General features: G+C 35.6%; 1 protein-coding gene across 14 annotated transcripts in view; it reads right to left on the reverse strand.

Moving 5' to 3' along the window:
* The window catches only part of TASOR2 (transcription activation suppressor family member 2), an 81,780-nt gene that overhangs the window by 53,353 nt on the left and 10,305 nt on the right, over window positions 1–18,122 (reverse strand). For all 14 annotated transcript variants that reach the window (XM_017962531.3, XM_009213903.4, XM_017962530.3 and 11 more), the window contains exons 2-3: window positions 4,248–4,381; window positions 292–437 (exon numbers count right to left, since the gene is read on the reverse strand). In XM_017962531.3, the coding sequence (XP_017818020.1) occupies window positions 292–296 (5 nt within the window). In that variant the 5' untranslated portion in view covers window positions 297–437; window positions 4,248–4,381. The remainder of the gene's footprint in view (window positions 1–291; window positions 438–4,247; window positions 4,382–18,122) is intronic.

The following is an 18,122-nucleotide window of genomic DNA, read 5'->3' on the forward strand; positions in this document are numbered from 1 at the left end:
GTGATCCGCCCGTCTCGGCCTCCCAAAGTGCTGGGATTACAGGCTTGAGCCACCGCGCCCGGCCCAAATTAATTTTTAAAATGCATCATTTAAATTCCTCCTGCTATAAGACTAAACATAAACGCATTATTTTTCTATTCCGTAGAATTACCTTCCAAGTGGCTATTTCCAAGGATCTTCTTCGTCTGAAAAATGATAGCTAAAAAGTGCTAGATTTATATACCAAAAATGATGGGTTTACCTCTTTTAAAACTAAAACAAAACCACCACAGTGTGTACCAAGCACCTCACCTCATTTAAGAAAATGTCATTTTTCACCAAAGTCACTTGACTGTACTGAAAACCATGCTCAGATGAAGAGTCCAAGTAAGATGTATGGAGGAGTGAAACTGCCCTCTGGAAGACAGAGTCTGAACTCAAGGACACTGTCTCAAAAACTGTAAAACACAAACAAAAATAACACAGCTATTTCAGATACCAAAGGATGGGGTTAAGTGGGACACACTGAATATCACTCAAAACATCATCTATTCCTTCCCTATATAACTAAGAAATATTTGTATTGTCTTAGCAAAATAACCTAAATAAATTACAACTGAGGCTGAATTACTTTTAATACAGGAGCTAAAATATGCCCTGCCAGACCCTGTATGTCTTTTGGTTGAAAGCCGTGTACTATAACTGTAGTTGGTCAAAAGCAGATACAACTGTAGTGTCAAAGTGGTGGTCAGGAACTGCTTAGACTTTTAGAGCAATTTCTCATTCTTTAGTTTTTTTTTAATCCTCCGTTTCTATTCTTCTTCTTCTTCTTCTTCTTTTTTTTTTTAATATATATGCCACGCTTGATAAACTTACCCTTTACATATTTTCATTAAATCCCTAAGTCAGTTGGGTTCCTTTTAAAGGACCTATTATTGCCCAGTCACCAAACACAATAGAAATCACTGTATCTCTGGGATTTCCTCACCAGCCAAGAAGAGTCTATTGAGTTTTACTTCCTGTGAGTTGTATTATAAAATCACTTTCATTTTATACAACAGAGCTGTATTTACAATTTTTTGAAGGTGCTTTTTTCAAACCACACCCATGTGAGATAGTGCTGAGAGACTGTGATACATCTTCCCATGAGAGGCATGTTTTCTAATTGAGAATTACCGACTGGATCCAGTAATTATGTTGACTGACTCTTTGTGCCTTTTGATTTTACAAGTCTCTACTTTAGCAAGAACTGAGCCTAATGACCTAAGAACACTCTCGCATCTAACCATTTTAACTGTTCACTCTCCTATTTGTATTCTTTCTGTTCTCTTTATTAAGGTTGGGGGGTTTTATAAACCCAGTATTTACAAATAATAAGGAGAAAAGAATGATTTATATAGCACTGGAAGTATTGGTCATATAGTATAAATGTTATGAAGTACAGTAACATGGCTTCCTACTTTTACCAAAACTCCCAAATGTATTACAGTTCAAAAAGTAAAGAGAAAAAAGAATCTCAATCAAAATTAACTTATAAGTAACTGATATACAAAAATTAGACTATCTCAGAAATGAAAGCAAACATTTTAGTAAGCTAAATTTGGACTAAACTGTCTTAATACTTTAATTATCAAGATATTTTAAAATATTTTAATAAACTTCCAAGTATCAAAATGAAAGACTGTAAATAGAAAAGAATGAAATGTTTATGAATATTCTGAAGTTGATATACATGATTTATATATTCATTCTAAGTTTACTTTTACTTTTGCTCAGTTTCACTTTCTCCTTCAATATACCAGTGCTGTAAAAAATAAGGACATTCTGAATAGATGCAAATAGCAAAACATCAGTTACAATAATTAAAATTAAAGCTTTATTAGCTACATTACTCAAAGCAAACTGGCAAGCCTGAGCATTTTCAAATTCATTTTACAAATAATCTGTACTGCTAGCCTAAACACAAATCAAGAATTCTTTAGAAACAATAATTTTGGAAACTTTGTATTTGATGTTTATAAAAAAGCAAGAAATTTTCGAAATTGAATTATCTATAGACCCAGATCCAATATGTGAGAAACATATTGTTTACACTGAAAGAAATGTTTTAAAAAGTAACTCTGGAAATGAAGACTATGATTATCAACTTCTCTAAATTCTATAAGTCATTAATAGGTAGGCACAGATTTAAGTTATATACATCCTCATTTTTTAGCATCATAACGCACAATAACGAACTGAAAACTGGAAAGATGGTGCAATTAAAAACACTAATATAGGGTTTCCCAAATACATGGTCACAGAACACTTCATTAATACCAGTGTGGGGAATACTGTTCCCTATAAAGCTACAAATAAAGCCAATGATTTAAAACGAAGGAGGAGGAACAAGTACCAAATTATTTTTTGCTTATATATTTTTATTTCCAGAACTATTTATTTATGGTTAAAAATGCTTCCACTTTAGGCCAGTATTCTCCAAATAGGAGTATATGCATAAAAGCAGTGATTTTATGGTTAGTGGAGGTATGTTAAAAGGAAAGTTGTTGGAAAATCATAGCTGATCTTAACTCTTTCATGGGTTCATAAAGACATCAATTACACTCTCAAGAAACCACAAGTTTCCTCTCAGTAAATGAGAAAATAGACGAAAATTTCATCTAGAAATTTGATGCTCTCCCTTCTTTACAAAATACACTTTTGAGAGTTCAATTAGTGCACTAGACAATACAAACACTTTATGAACGAATGGTCTCGTTTTTGCTGAGTAATGCTCAAGCTTTATTTAAACATTCAAGACTACCAGACTTTTAAAATGAAGAGGGGGCTATACCACAAAGACACCTAAAAATCTAAAAAGGTAACTTGAAAAGTGCTTGCCTATAAAGTATTAAGTATATCCCTTAGGGCTTAAGTGATGGATAAAGAGCATGTAAGAAAGGTTAAGTTCAATCACAATAGCTCTGAAAATTGAGTTTTCCTGTAGTACCTGGATTTTGGCACATTCCTCCATTTGTGAGTTTAGTCTTAAATGTTAAGTCCAAGCTTGATATAGGTTGGATTCTAGTCAAAGTAACTGCAATAACCTCTTCCCCTTCTCAAAATCCCTTAGAGATACTGAGTGAGACTGGTTTTAGACACTTGTCTCTCTTTTTAACTCCTAATAGAGATGAGAAAATTATAAACCAACTTCTGATGCCATATCACAGATAACTGTCTTCCATTCTAGAAACATCTGGTCTGAAAGTAGACGATGAAATAAACTAATGTCAACATCTTAGGTGTCACAGAAATTCTAAAACAACTAGCTCTTGTACATCTCCCCATGACTTTCCTGACTACATCTTCCTATAGAAGGGTTGCAACCCTTCATTAATACTAAAGATGCCTATATCCTTCATTTAGTCGAAGTAAGCCATTTGATAGTTGCTGAAGGAACAGATTGTTACTTAATCCTAAAATGTATTACTTCTACTTTGAAGATATTAAAGGATATCTGGGTTTAGATAAATGTAACTTCTTAGAGCACAATTTGGTAGGACTCATATAAAACTTTAAATACACATACTCATTAACCATTTCATTTCTAGGAATCTATTCCTGAAAATACTCAGACACACACACACACCCACACACACACACACCCACACACACACAAAAAGGTGTTCCATGTGTATCAGTATCTTTAATAGTGAAAATACTGGCAATAACCTTAATTGCCATCAACAGGGAACAACCTGCAACTACTAAATAAAAACAAGGTAAATCTGTACATACTGGCATATAAAGATATCTATTATATGCTACATTATATGATGACACTTGGTTGAAAAATATATAATTTGTTTGAAAGTATACACAAAAAGATCTAGAAAGGTGGGAAGCCAAACTCTTAATAATGGCTAAAGCAATGGCTGTTGAAATTGGAAAGTGGATACAAGGGGAACTTACATTTTTTAACCTTATACATATGGGTTTTTCTTGCATGTATTACTTCTACCATTTAAAATATTTCAATTCAAAAACCAAATAAAAATGCAACAATTTAAAAGATACAAATAGAGGAACATACATGTTTTATGTTGCAATTTGAAAAGTTAATCACCTATTACTTTTGAACTAATGATTGTTTTAAAAAATATAGGTACTGGAAATCATAATTTTTTAAAGTCTTTGTTTTACATGATCTAAATTAAAACTAAAAACATTTTAATCATTCTATTCTAGATTCATTAATTATGACTTATAGCACTTAGTTTAATACTCACTCTTTTCTGATAGGGACCCTGTCTCGATCTTCTCTGAGAGAGAATGTAGCTGGGAGGGTGGTCTTAATTCATTTTCACCAAGTATACCCTCAGAATTCTTGACACAGTCCTGTTCTCTGTTAATGTCATAAATGCTAAAATGAAGAAAGAAAAAAAAATCATAAAGTGAACAATTCTATTTATAGCATACTTACTATAGAAACAAATGTTCACCGAGTATCTAATTTGCGTTAGGAATAATTATGTAACATTTATTTACCTCCTTTGACAAGTATTCTCAGCGAAGGACTAAATTTGTTCTATAAGCAATAACATATAATTTGAAATGTTTTTCCTCCAAAAGTCTTTAACTTCTAAATAAAATTTTATACACACAAATACAATATGCTTAATCACTTTTGCCTCACTGAAAAAAAATCTTTCAAAATGAATAGATCACAGAATCACATCTTTATTTCATTAGTTGAAAATAACAAAATCAAGCAGAACACAATTTATAAAAATCTCTCTCCTCCCCCAGATTAGTAGTATATATATTCATTAAACAAAACTATTAGTAGTGACTATTATGCATCCAACACCATGCTATACCTTGGATTTATCAAGACAAATGACAAACAGTCTCTATTACAGAGAAACAGGCCCTATATTAGAAGAGTTCAGATGAGGCTGGGCGCAGTGGCTCATGCCTGTAATCCCAGCATGCTGGAAAGCCAAGGCAGGCAGATTGAGCTCAGGAGCTTGAGACCAGCCAGGGCAACAAAGTGAGACCCCACCCCTATAAAAAATACAAAAATTAGCCAGGCATGGTGGAGTGTACCTGTAGTCCCAGCTACTTGGGAGGCTGAGGTGGGACAATGGCTTGAGTCTGGGGGGAAGAGGTTACAGTGAGCTGAGACTGCACCCCTGCACTCCAGCCTGGGTGACAGAGCCAGACCATGTCAGAAAGAGAAAAGAGAGGAAAGGGAGGAAAGGAAAGAAAGGAAGGAAAGGAAGGAAGGGAGGAAGGAAGAGACAGAGAAAGAGAGAAAGGGGAGAGAGAGGGGGAGAGAGGGGGGGAGAGAGAGGGGGAGAGGGAGAGACAGAGAGAGAGGGGGAGAGACAGAGAGAGAGAAACAGAGCAAGCTCAGACTAGATGAAGAAGAAAAATCTGCAAAGAAATTCTAAATGTGTAGAAGTCTCTAAAACATGATACAGTGGATGTACACTGATATAACCCATTTTAGGGAGACAGAGCTATGTCAAGAAAGATTTCATGAAGGTATAGATACTTGAAATCTGAGAAGATATTCAAATAAGGAAGCCAAAAAAGGAAATTGTGTACATTTTCCAGATAGTAGAAATAGTATGAGCAAATGAACAGACGTATAAACATGATACATTAAAAGAACTGCAAATACTTTAATATGACTGACTAAGGGAAGAAGGGTGAGAAGAATAAGAACAAAGAAAAAGATTAAAAAGGTGGTCAAGTTTTCAGTTTTTATCATGAGTCTATGGAATAAGGATTTTAACAAGCTTCACAAAAATAGCATGTATAGTTTCACAGCACATTTTTCCCCCAAAAAGAACTGGAGGTAGAATTGTGTGGATACATTCAAGATTTTTTAGGAAAAGTAGCTTTGTTGATAAAATTTCATGAAGGAGGTTGTTTATATAGGGGAAAATTAGGAACTGGGAGACCAGGATTCTGGTGCAGGTTCTACTACTAACGTGTTTTGAGACAGTGGTTGAAGATATAGTGGACTGACTTCCCTACAATCATGTCCCTTTTACTCCCCTTCCACAAAACCACAATTCTGTTCAGGTATCAGGAGATCCCGTGGTTCAGAAGTTTAGGGGGGTGTGTGCGTGTGTGTGTGTGTGTGTGAAAATGAGTGAGGGAGAGTGTGTGTGGAGAGAGAGAGAGAGAGAGAGAAAGAGAAAGAGAGAAAGAGAACGAGAGAAAGAGAATAAAAATCTTAATTACTCTAAGATCTTTATGGTAATTCCACTCCCTTTGAATAGTGTTTGTTTTAGGAATAAACATGTGACTCAGTTCCGGCCAGTGAGAGATAAATAGAAGTCTACAGAGAGAGTTCTGGGAAACCTTTCTTAGAAAAGGACTCCATCTTCTAGCCTAAGATCCTGTCTGAAGACGTGTTGCCTGGATCTCCTTGCAACCAAGATGGGATTGATCGGCCAACAGAAAATGGAACAGAACAGAAAGAAACCAGATCCTTGAACTGATGAAATAAACTAACCTGGGGGCTGCCTTATCTTTGGGCTTTATACATGAAATAACAAATGTTCCTTATTGTTTAAACTTTTACTGGAAGCTGAAGACACACTAACTGATGGATTTTGTTAAATTTATACTCTCTAAGGCCTCCTTTAGTTATAATTGCCTTTCTAAAGCTCCTTTCAGTTGTGACTCTACAAGGAGCTTTACTGAAGGCTTGCTGTGCATGAGACATGTTGCACTGGCATCAGATAACTTAGCAAAGTACTTTTTTCTTTGTTGCCATGGATAAAGAAGTTATCCTGAGTTAGCAAGGAAGTTATTGTTATTAATGATAACAACGGCTAACATTCGCTGGGTGCTTACTTTTTTTTTTTTTTTTTTTGAGATGGAGTCTTGCTCTGTGGCCCAGGCTGGAGTGCAAGTGGCTCAATTCTGGTTCACTGCAACCTCCACCTCCCGGGTTCAAGCAACTCTCTTGCCTTGGCCTCCCGCATAGCCGTGATTACAAGTGCCCAGCACCACGCCTGGCTAATTTTTGTATTTTTAGTAGACATAGGGTTGCACCAGGTTGGCCAGGTTGGTCTCGAACTCCTGGCCTCAAGTGATCGCCATACCTCGGCCTCTCAAAGTGCTGGAATTACAGGCATGAGCCACCGTGCTAGGCCTAGGTTTCACTACTTAACTGCATGTATTAATCACTGCTGAGCCATACTGTGTAGTCAAGTTCCTTTCTTACACCATGTTTTGCTTTTCTGAATTTAAAGTAGCCTCTGCTTAAATTTCAGTTACCAATCATTATTTCAGCTTGAAATTCTAGAGAACTAACAATATCTTCTGGATAAACATAGATCAAAGATTTTGTTCATTTTGAGCAGTTTCTTATCTTTTTTTTGGAAGGATCCTTTCTGGAGCACTATGCCTTCCAGCTTCAGTCTGGGCTTGTGCCCTCTGATATTACTGCCTGGCTTTCTAACTTTGCTGGGGGATGTTAAGATACAAAATTGATCTACAGATTCAACACAATCTCAGTCTGCAGAAACTGATGATCTGATTCTAAAATGTATGTAAGAAAGATATAAGCCAAAACAATTTTGAAAAAGAAGAACAAAGTTGAAGGACTCACTACTTGATTTTAAGAATCACTACAAAGCTAAAGTAGTCAAGACAAGGTGGTACTGATATAAAGAAAATGCATATAGAGCAATGGGACAGAAGAGAGTCCAGATAACAGATATTTAATATTACCAGTATAATTCCATCGAGAAAGAATATCTTTACAATAAATGCTGCTATGGAACAACTAAAATAGGGGGAAAAACATGAACCTCAAACCTCTACCTTAAACCATAAAATTTAACTCAAAATGAATTACAGACCTAAACATAAAAACTGTAACTATTTGGCTAAAATTATAAAATTTAAAAAACCATAGGGAAACATTTTCTTGACTATGGGGTACATAAAGTTTTCATAGGGCACAAAATTAGTGACCTAGAAAAACGTATACATCAGACTTCCTAAAAATTAAAACCATCTGATCTTCCAAGGTATCATTATTAAGAAATGGGAAATATTTGCAAAGCACCTGTACCTAAAATATATAAAAAACTCATAGACACATTTCACAAAAGAAAGCATATAATAAAAGGAAACATGGGAAATGGGTTAACATTATTAGTTATCAGGGAAGTGCTAATTAAAACCATAATAAAATACTACCGCTCCAGCAGAATGGCTAAAAAGACTGAAAATACCAAGCATTGGCAAAGATGAGGAGCCTCTGGAACGCTCCTAGTAGAAATATAAAGCCAACTGAAAAATTATATAGCCAATTGAAAAAATAACATCAGTTTCTTATAAACACACACTTACCATATGACCCAACTATTCTATTCCCAGATATTTACCCAAGAGAATAAAACATATCTACAAAAACACTTGCACATGAATGTTCAAGAGCAGCTTTTTCACAGTAGCCTAAAACTGGAAACAACTCCAATATTCAGAAATAGGTGAATGGATAAACAAACTTGTATATTCACACATAATAATAATCAGCAATAAAAACAGTAAAACTGATGCATGCATCTCAAAACATTAAACTGGGCAAAAGTTGTCAGACACAAAAGAGTACATATTGTAGAATTCCATACATATGCAGTTCAAGAAGCAGCAAAATTAATCTATGGTGATAAAAAGCGTTTCATTAGTTGCCTACAGTAGGGGGCAGGAATAGGAAAATTGACTGCAAGTTCGGTAAGCACAAGGGAACTTTCTGCGGTGATGGACACACAATATATTTTTATTGGTGTAGTCATCACATGGTACATACATTTACCAAAATTCACTGAACTATATACTTAAATTGTGTTCATTTTATTGTATGAAAATTAGACCTCAATAAAGTTGAGCTGAAAGTCCCAAAACAAAACCCCACGGTTATGACTTTGGCCATAAAGGAAATTCCCAGAGTACTAAAAAGCAACTGATCTCTGACCAAAGTCAAGTAAAATGACAATGTAACCATAAAAAGTTAATTTCAAAAGCCCCACGTTTGGAAATTTAAATTTTAAAAATCCTACACACAAATAGTTCATAAGTTAAAGAGTAACATGATCTAAGCTTAAGATATTATCTAAAATATCTATAAGAAAACTGTTCATTTCAAATGTATACATTACAGAAGAAAAACATTTTTAAAATCAACAAGCTAGAGTCAATTCAAGAACTCAGAAAATGGAACAACACAGTAAACCCAAAGCAAATAAGAGGAGGAAATAAAAAGAGAAGATCAGATACTATTAAATAAGTGGTAGAGTTAATTGTTATAGGTATATAAGTTTCAAGCCCAGAAGTTTTCCCCCATAAACATTATTTACAAGAATGAAAACTTTCTCTTTTTTTTTTTTTGAGATGGAGTCTCACTCTGTCACCTAGGCTGGAATGCAGTGGTGCAATCTCGGCTACTGAAACTTTCGCCTCCCAGGTTCAAGTGATTCTTCTGCCTCAGCCTCCGAGTAAGTGGGATGGGATTACAGGCGCCCACCACGAGGCTCAGCTAATTTTTGTATTTTTAGTAGAGATAGGGTTTCACCATCTTGGCCAGGGTGGTCTCAAACTCCTGACCTCAGGTGGATCCACCCACTTAGGCCTCCCATAGTGCTGGGATTACAGGCGTGAGCCACTGCACCTGGCCAAGAATGAAAACTTTCTCAAATTATAAGCCTAGCACAACCTTGAATGAAAACCCAGAAAGGAACAACTACAAAAGAAAATTTTAAGGTAAGATCACCAATGACAATACATGCAAAAAAAATCTTAAATAAAAACCAGAAAAACCTCAACTAGCAATACATATAAAATATAAAACAACGTGATTGAGGTAAAGCTTATGGCAGGAATTCAAGGAAGGAAGGTGTAATATTAGACAATTTATTCATAAAATTAATTATACTGAGAGATTAAAGAAAAACCTGTGCCTTACTAGATATAAAATTCAACAGCCACTCGTGATTAAAAAGATAATTCATAGTAAACAGATTACCTGATAAGCAGATATCTAGAAAGCAGCCTACATATATAATGGTGAGACATTAAAGTACTCCCTTTAAAATTAGGAAGACAATGATCCCTAATATTATCTTCTAATTATTGAGAATTTAGCAGTTCATTCCTTTGCTGAAGTTTCCTTTTTCATTTACTGATTAGCTGGTATCTGTCTTTTAGTTGTTTCCTTACGAAAGGTTCATATAAAAAGATGTAAAACTCTGAATATTTAAAACCACCAGCCAGTATGTAGTCTTTATACCCAAAAGACACCTTGGCAGGACAAAAAAATATTTGGCTCACATGTTCTTTGAGTAGCTGACATGTAGTTCTTCTACTATTTTCTGGTATTGAATGTTTCTGTTATTCTGCACCAATCTGATTTTCATTATATGATCTTTTGCCAGTTCAAATTTTTTATCAGAATCTGTCTCAATGTTGGGCCAGTTTTCCCTGGAGTATGTGTGTCTTTTCAACAGATTTAAGTCTTTTAAGGAAAAAAAAACACCTTGAATTATACTTTAAGATACGTATTCTATGGAATTGGTTTTCTTTTTGGGGGCTCCAGTTTTGTCCATTTTGGATCTCTTTTGGCTGTCTTATCTATCCCTACTTACCAAAAAAAAAAAAAAAAAAAAAAAATACCATTTTAGTAATGAGATCAAAGCTATAATAAAAACTCTCCCATTAAAGAAAAGCCCAAGACCTTATAGCTTCACTGCTGGATTCTACCAAACATTTAAAGAGGAACTAATATAAATTTCTATTCAAACTTTTCAAAAAATTGAAGAGGAGGGAATATTTCCAAACTAATTCTACAAGGTCAACATTACTGATACTAAAACCAGAGGAGACAATGAAAAGAGAAAACTACAGGCCAGTATCATAGATAAACATAGATGCAAAAATTCTCAATATACTAGTAAATCAAATTTAAAAACACAGTAAAAAGATATTTGCCATGATCAAGTGGGATTCATCCCAGGGATGCAAGGATGGTCCAACATGTGCAAATCAATAAATGTGATATATTAACAGAACTAAGAACAAAAACCATGTGATTACTTCAACAGATGCTGAAAACGCATTTAATAAAATTCAACATCTGTTTATGACTAAAAAACAAAAAGCTCTCATCAAACTACATATGGAAGGAACATATCTCAAAGTAATAAAGGCCACATATGACAAACCAATAGCAAACATCATCCTGAACAAGGAACAACTGAAAGCCCTTCCTCTAAGATATGGAACAACACAAGGATGCCTACTTTCACCACTTTTATTGAATACAGTACTGAAGTACTGGGCAGAGAAATTAGACAAGAGAAAGAAACAGAGGGCATCCAAATCAGAAAAGAGGTCAAATGAGCCTGTTCACAGATAACATGATCTTATACTTAGAAAAACCTGGACTCCACCAAAAAAAAATTGTTAGAACTGATAAACAAATTTAGTAAAGCTGCAGGATACAAAATCAACATACAAAAAACAGTAGCGTTGATATACACCAACAGCAAACAATCTGAAAAAGAAATAAGGAAAGCAATCCCATTTACAATAGCTACAAAGAATATAACATACCTAAGAATCAATTTAGCCAAAGAGGTGAAAGATCTATACAAGAAAAACTATAAAACAATGATGAAAGAAATTGAAGTGGACATTAAAAAACAGAAAGATACTTTATGCTCATGGACTAGAAGAACTCATATTGTTGAATACTACCCAAAGTCAATTTACAGTTTCAATGCAATGAACCCCTATCAAAATTCCAGGGACATTCTGCACAGAAATAGAAATCAAATCCTAAAATTTATATGGAACCACAAAACATCCCGAACAGCCAAACCAATACTGAGCAAAAACAACAAAGCTGGAGGCATCACACAGCCTGACTTCAAAATTTACTACAAAGCTACAGCACTGGCATAAAAACAGAAACATAGACCAGTGGAACAGAACAGGGAACCCAGGCGTAAATCCATGTAGAGCCAACTCATCGTCGACAAAGGAACTAAAACATACAATGGGAAAAGGACAGTCTCTGATAAACGGTGGTGGGAAAACTGGATAACTATATGCAGAAGAATGAAACAATCTTACCATACACAAAATTCAAAATGGATTAAAGACCTATATCTAAGCATCTAAGACCCAAAACTATGAAACTACTAGAAGAAAACACTGGGAAAACGCTCCAGGACACTGGTCTGGGCAAAGTTTTTTTGTTTAAGGCCTCAAAAGCACAGGCAACCAAAGCAAAAATAGACAAATGGGATTACATCAAGCTAAAAAAAGCCGCACAGCAAAGGAAACAATGAAGTACAGAGACAACCCACAGAATGGGAGAAAATATTTGCAAACTACTCACCCGCCAAAAGATTAACAACCAGAATTTATAAGGAGCTCAAACAACTCAACAGCAAGGAAGCAAGGAAACACACACACACCCCCCCCCCTCCACAAATAACCCAATTAAAAAACAGGCAAAAGTTCTGAATAAGCATTTTTCAAAAGAAGACATGAAAGTGGCCAAGAGGTATATGAAAAAATCCTCAACATCAGGAATTATCAGAGAAATGCAAATCAAAACTATGAGACATTATCTCGCCCCAGTTAAAATGGCTTTTATTAAAAGGACAAGCAATAATGAATGCTGGCAAAGATATGGAGAAGGGGGAACCCTTACACACTGCCGGTAGAAATGTAAGTTAGTACAGCCACTATGGAAAACAGTATAGAGCTTTCTCAAAAAAATAAAAACAGAACTACCATATGATCCAGCAATTACACTACCGGGTATATATCCAAAAGAAAGAAAATCAACACATCAAAAAGACATCTGCACTCCCATATTTATTGCAGCAGTATTCACAACAGCCAAAATATAAAATCAACGTCAGTGTCCATCAATAGATGAATAAAGAAAATGTAGTATACACAATGCAGTATTATTCAGCTATAAAAAAGAATAAAATCCTGCCATTTTCAGCAACACTGATCATTATGTTAAGTGAAATAAGCCAAGCACACAAAGACAAATATCACACACTCTCACTCATGTGTGGAAGCTAAAAAAGTGGCTTTTATGAAAACAGAGAGTAGATTTGGTGGTTATCAGAGGCTGGAAAGGGTAGGAGGAAGGAAGGAATAAAGAGAAGTTGATTAATGTATATAAACATATGGTTTGATAAAAGTAAGACATAATGTTGATCAGCAGGTTGACTACAGTTTACAATCTATTACATATTTCAAAATGACTAGAAGAATTTGAGTGGTTCTAGCACAAAGAAGAGAGAAATATTTAAGGTGACAGATATCCCAACTACACTGACTTGATCTTTACAAATCATATGAATGTATTATTACATGTATCCTAAAACTATGTACATCTACTATGCATCAATAAAAATAAATGTATACCTATTTTACTCACTTTTCTCATGTCTATCTTTTGTTTTGTTTCTTTGCATTATCAAAATTGTGGTAAAATATACTTACCAAAAATATTTCATTTCCACTTTTATGATCTTTGCCATGGTGTTTCGTCTACCTTGGGTACTTCTGAAATGGCTTGATCATTTTTCTCTATTTCTTTTTTTTTGCTGGTTCCCGTTTCACATCCTACTGTTGTCTGGCTGTCTCTTCCTTGAGTTCTTGTATTTTCTGCTTTCCAGTATTTCTCCATAACTTCTATGCTTCATTCATTTTACTTTCTAATACAATGTTGAGATATAATTCATATAGCATAAAATTCACCCACATAAAGTGTACAATTCAATTGCTTTTAGTATATTCACAGAATTGTGCAACCTTCACCACAATCAATTTTAGAGTATGTTAATTATCCCCAAAGAAACCTTCTACCCCTTAGCTATCCTCCTCACCCCTCACTGGTTCCTAGGCCTGGGCAAACATAATTTACTGTCTCTACAGATCTGCCTATTCCAGACCATTTCTTATAAACACAGTCATACAGTATGTGGTCCTTCATGATTACCTTCTTTCACTTAGCCTGTTTTTGAGGTTCATCCATGTTAAAGCATATATCAATATTTCATACCTTTTTATGCCAAATAATATTCCACTTTGTGGATATACTACATTTTGTTTATCCATCAACTGATGGACATTTGGGTTGTTTCTACATTTTGGCTATTATGAATGCTGCTGCTATGAGCATTCATGTATAAGTTTTTATGTGAACATGTTTTCATTTCTCTTAGGTATATAGTTTAGAGAAGAACTGCTTGCTCTTCCAGTAAATCTGTGTCTGCTCATCTGAGAAACTGCCAGGCTGATTTCAAAGTGGCTGTACCATTTTATATTTCCACCAGTAGTATACAGAAGGTTCCAATTTTTCCACAGTATTGTCAACACTTATTATCTGTCTTTTTGATTATCGCTATCTTAATGGGTATGATAAGTATATAAAGGTATTTTAAAATTTGTATTAAAACCTTAGGTCACATTTTCCATAAGGTCAGCAAACTTTTTCATAAAGGGTCAGAAAATAAATATTTTAGGATTATGAACCACACGGTCTCTGTCACAACTACTCATCTCTACCAGTAGAGCATAAAAACAGCCATAGAAAGTGCATAAATGGGAATGACCATGTCCCCGTACAACTTTATTTACAAAAACAGGCAAGACCACAGGCAGTAGCTTGACCACTTGTGATTTATTTTCTGGCAACATTGTTTTGAAAAACACCATCTGTAGAAAATCGTGGTTTTTCTTTCTCTTTTTAAATTTTTAATCATATAACTGTTCAGTTAACTATTAACAGGCCATCCTAAAGTTCAGTGGCTTACAACCACAATCATTTTTTTATCACTCACATCTCTACAGTGTTCACTGAATTCAGCTTAACTCAGCTGGGGTGGCCCTCACTCTCCTATCTCTCATCTTCCCTCAACCAATGAGCTAGGAGAGACATGCTTTTCTCATGGAAATGGCACAGATAGAAAGAGAACAAATAAAAATACCCAAGGCCTGGTAAGGCTTAGGCTTGAAACTGACATGGGGTCACTTTTACCTTAGCAAGTCACATAGCCAAACACAAAGTCAAGGAGTACAGTAATATCTCTGTCACTTTAATGGAAGGAACTGCATAGGGTCATGGCGTGAATATAAGGGAAAGTAAAGCACTAGGGTCAATGCAATTGATAGTGGTGATGGTTGCACAACTTGGGAATAAATTAAAAACCAGTGAACTGTACACTTTTAAATGGTGAATTTTATGGCATGTGAATTATATCTTCAATAATAAAAATCATATAGAAGAACAAAAAACTAACACAAAATACAAAAAATACAATCCACCAGTCATTGTATGGATGTCGTACATACTATTTTTGTTATACATGTCTGAATGAGATGAATTATCCTGGACTGTTATCAGCAGATTCAGGGTGTAGGGAGGCGATGGCAGTTGTCATGTTTCTTTAGGGTTCCCCCTGTTCCTAAATCAGAGGATTGCTGTTTTATAATACAGTGCCTTGTTCTTGTTCCTTGTCTAATCTCCAAATGTAATCTGGTTCAGGAGGGCCTTTACTGCCAGCTCTGCTTACCTCTTAGAGACACAACCCTAGATTTCCAAGGTTATGCACTCATTTCTAGGAGTATTTTATTAGCACTAAGATCTCTGCCTCCCCCATGCCCCACCCAGGCACTTTCTCATTCTACTTTCTCCTTCCTTGATGGATACCATATGGCTCCTCAGTCTTAGTCAGGAATACAAGACTTCTCTCTTTGGACAGGGCTGATTCTGGATATGAGTAAGTTGCTGGAGATACCTGAAATATGCTTCCTCTGCGCAACTTTATCTTCGTCACAGAACTGCTGGAACTTCCCATTGGGGATTCCTAACAGCACTTGCATACAATTTGAAGTTAAGAAGGTTTCCTTTTTCCCTAAATTTGTTAAAATGCAGTTTGAGAGCCAGCCCCTAGTTCTCTGCCCCCATTCTTCTTTTCAGAAGTAGGAAGATTAAGAATGAATCTGGTCTTGTTCCTTTTGGAACTATACATTTGGTACAATGAGGTTTTGTTCTATTTTTGGTTTGTTTCTGCTTTACTGATCAGGGCACTTAATAGGCCCTTTCAACCTAGAAACTCACCTCCTTCGGTTCTGGGACACAGTTTCCTTCCACTGTATTAGATGAAGAACCTTCTTGGCTAGTCCTCTCGTTTTCTTACCATTTCACTCTTATTTTCTAATTCTTGTTGCTCTTCTGGTTTTTGGGGGAGAATTCTTCAGCTTTATTATCTAAACCTTGTATTAAATTTTTAAAAAATTTATTCTGTTGCAGCAATTTTTAAAATAATTTCTCTTTTTAAAACAGAACCTTTTTCATCTTTCACAGATGGAATATCTTCTCTTTAAAGATACTGGTTTTATTTGTTGAAGTTTCTTCTGTTCCCTAAAGTAAATCTATTTATACTCAGCTCCTTTTATTTCCTACTTGGTCTCTTTTTCATTAGAGACTTTCATCCCATGGCAGGTGACCCTTGGCTGTACATTTATGCTCAAATGTGAGGCATTTAAAAGCTGACTAGGGCCAGGCACCAGTGGCTCACGCCTGTAATCCTAGTACTTTGGGAGGCCAAGGTGGGAGGATCACTTATGCTCAGGGGTTCAAGACCAGCCTGGCAACATAATGAGACCCCATCTCTACAAAAAATAAAAATATTAGCTGGACGTGGTGCATATGCCCGTAGTCCTGGCTACACATGAGGCTGAGGTGGGAGGATGGCTTGAGCCCAGGAGTTCCAGGCTATAGTGAGTTATGATGGCGCTACTGCACTTCAGTCTGGGTGACAGAGTGAGGCCCTGTCTCAAAAAATAAAAGTTGAATAGAAGCTGTGGTACATGAACAATGCTTCCTGACCAGCAGCTCTACTCTTCGGGTGATCTGATGGATCCAACTGTTCAATCAGGTGAATTCCCGTAGTTCATATCTGTTCAATACTTTGCCATGGGCTGGTAAGTTTCCCCAGCTAAGAATCCGTTAATATGTTGTTGAGGGACACGTAAGCCTGACAGTTTGGAAGCCAATCAAAAAAAGACAACTGCTCTAGGTTCAGCATGTTGACCTGACTTTCACTCAATCTTCATTTTCATTTAGGTGCTTCACCCCCACCTCAGCCATCTGGAGCCTCCCAGTTAATGTCTCCTGAGTATAAACTTTCAGTCTTCTGTCAAGGTAGAGGAGAGAGTAGTTGTCTGGGTGTATGGGAGTGGAGAAGGGGTTTCAGGGTGTCAAAATGATAAAGACCATCAACCAACCCTTCTACTCCCACCCTGTCCTGTAATTCTTGACTTCAGAAATACTGTACTTGATACCCCCAATTCCTAAAACTTTTCCAGATTCTGTGGAAAGAATCTGCTTGCTCCTTGTTGGCTTACCTCTCTTCAGCTTTCAGCATTCTCTAATTCATGAAATCGTTTATTACTTGCCCATCTCCTTTCTAGTTTTCCAAATATTGATTTCAGCTGTATCTTACTCTCACCTCCTCTTGATCTTTGTGGATTTATAGCCTTATTCTTTTACTATAATCCTACAGAGACTCCCAAAGAGTGTATACAATTGAATATGTTAGACTAAAAGTGTCTACTTAACCTGTCTTAATTTCTACAGTTAAAAAACGATGCAGCTATGTCCTACAATGGTAGCTACTATTGCCATTATTTTATATTTTAATTTGTGTAATTACGAAGACCTCATTTTACTAATGTACCCACCACAGCCCTAATTACATACCAAATCAATACATATTAATAATTACCTGTTAGTGTATATGTATGTACTCAATAGTCATTTACTCAAATGCATAAAAAGCACAATCTAAAGATCTTCAATGATATTCTCTCAAAGCATCCTGTCCTTTGCTTGCATGATTTATAATTACATATGTGTAGTTTCTTCATTAATGTCATTTTCCTTCATAAGCCAAGCAATATCATGGCAGGAACCATATCTGTTTTGTTTACTACTGATTACTCAGCATCCAGTCCAATTCCTAGCACATAGTGAGTGTTTAGTAAATATGAATTTGGTAACTGAAGAATAAATAATACTTGGCAATTTAATCTGT

This window comes from Papio anubis, chromosome 11, assembly GCF_008728515.1.
Source record: "Papio anubis isolate 15944 chromosome 11, Panubis1.0, whole genome shotgun sequence".
Lineage (NCBI taxonomy): Eukaryota > Metazoa > Chordata > Mammalia > Primates > Cercopithecidae > Papio > Papio anubis.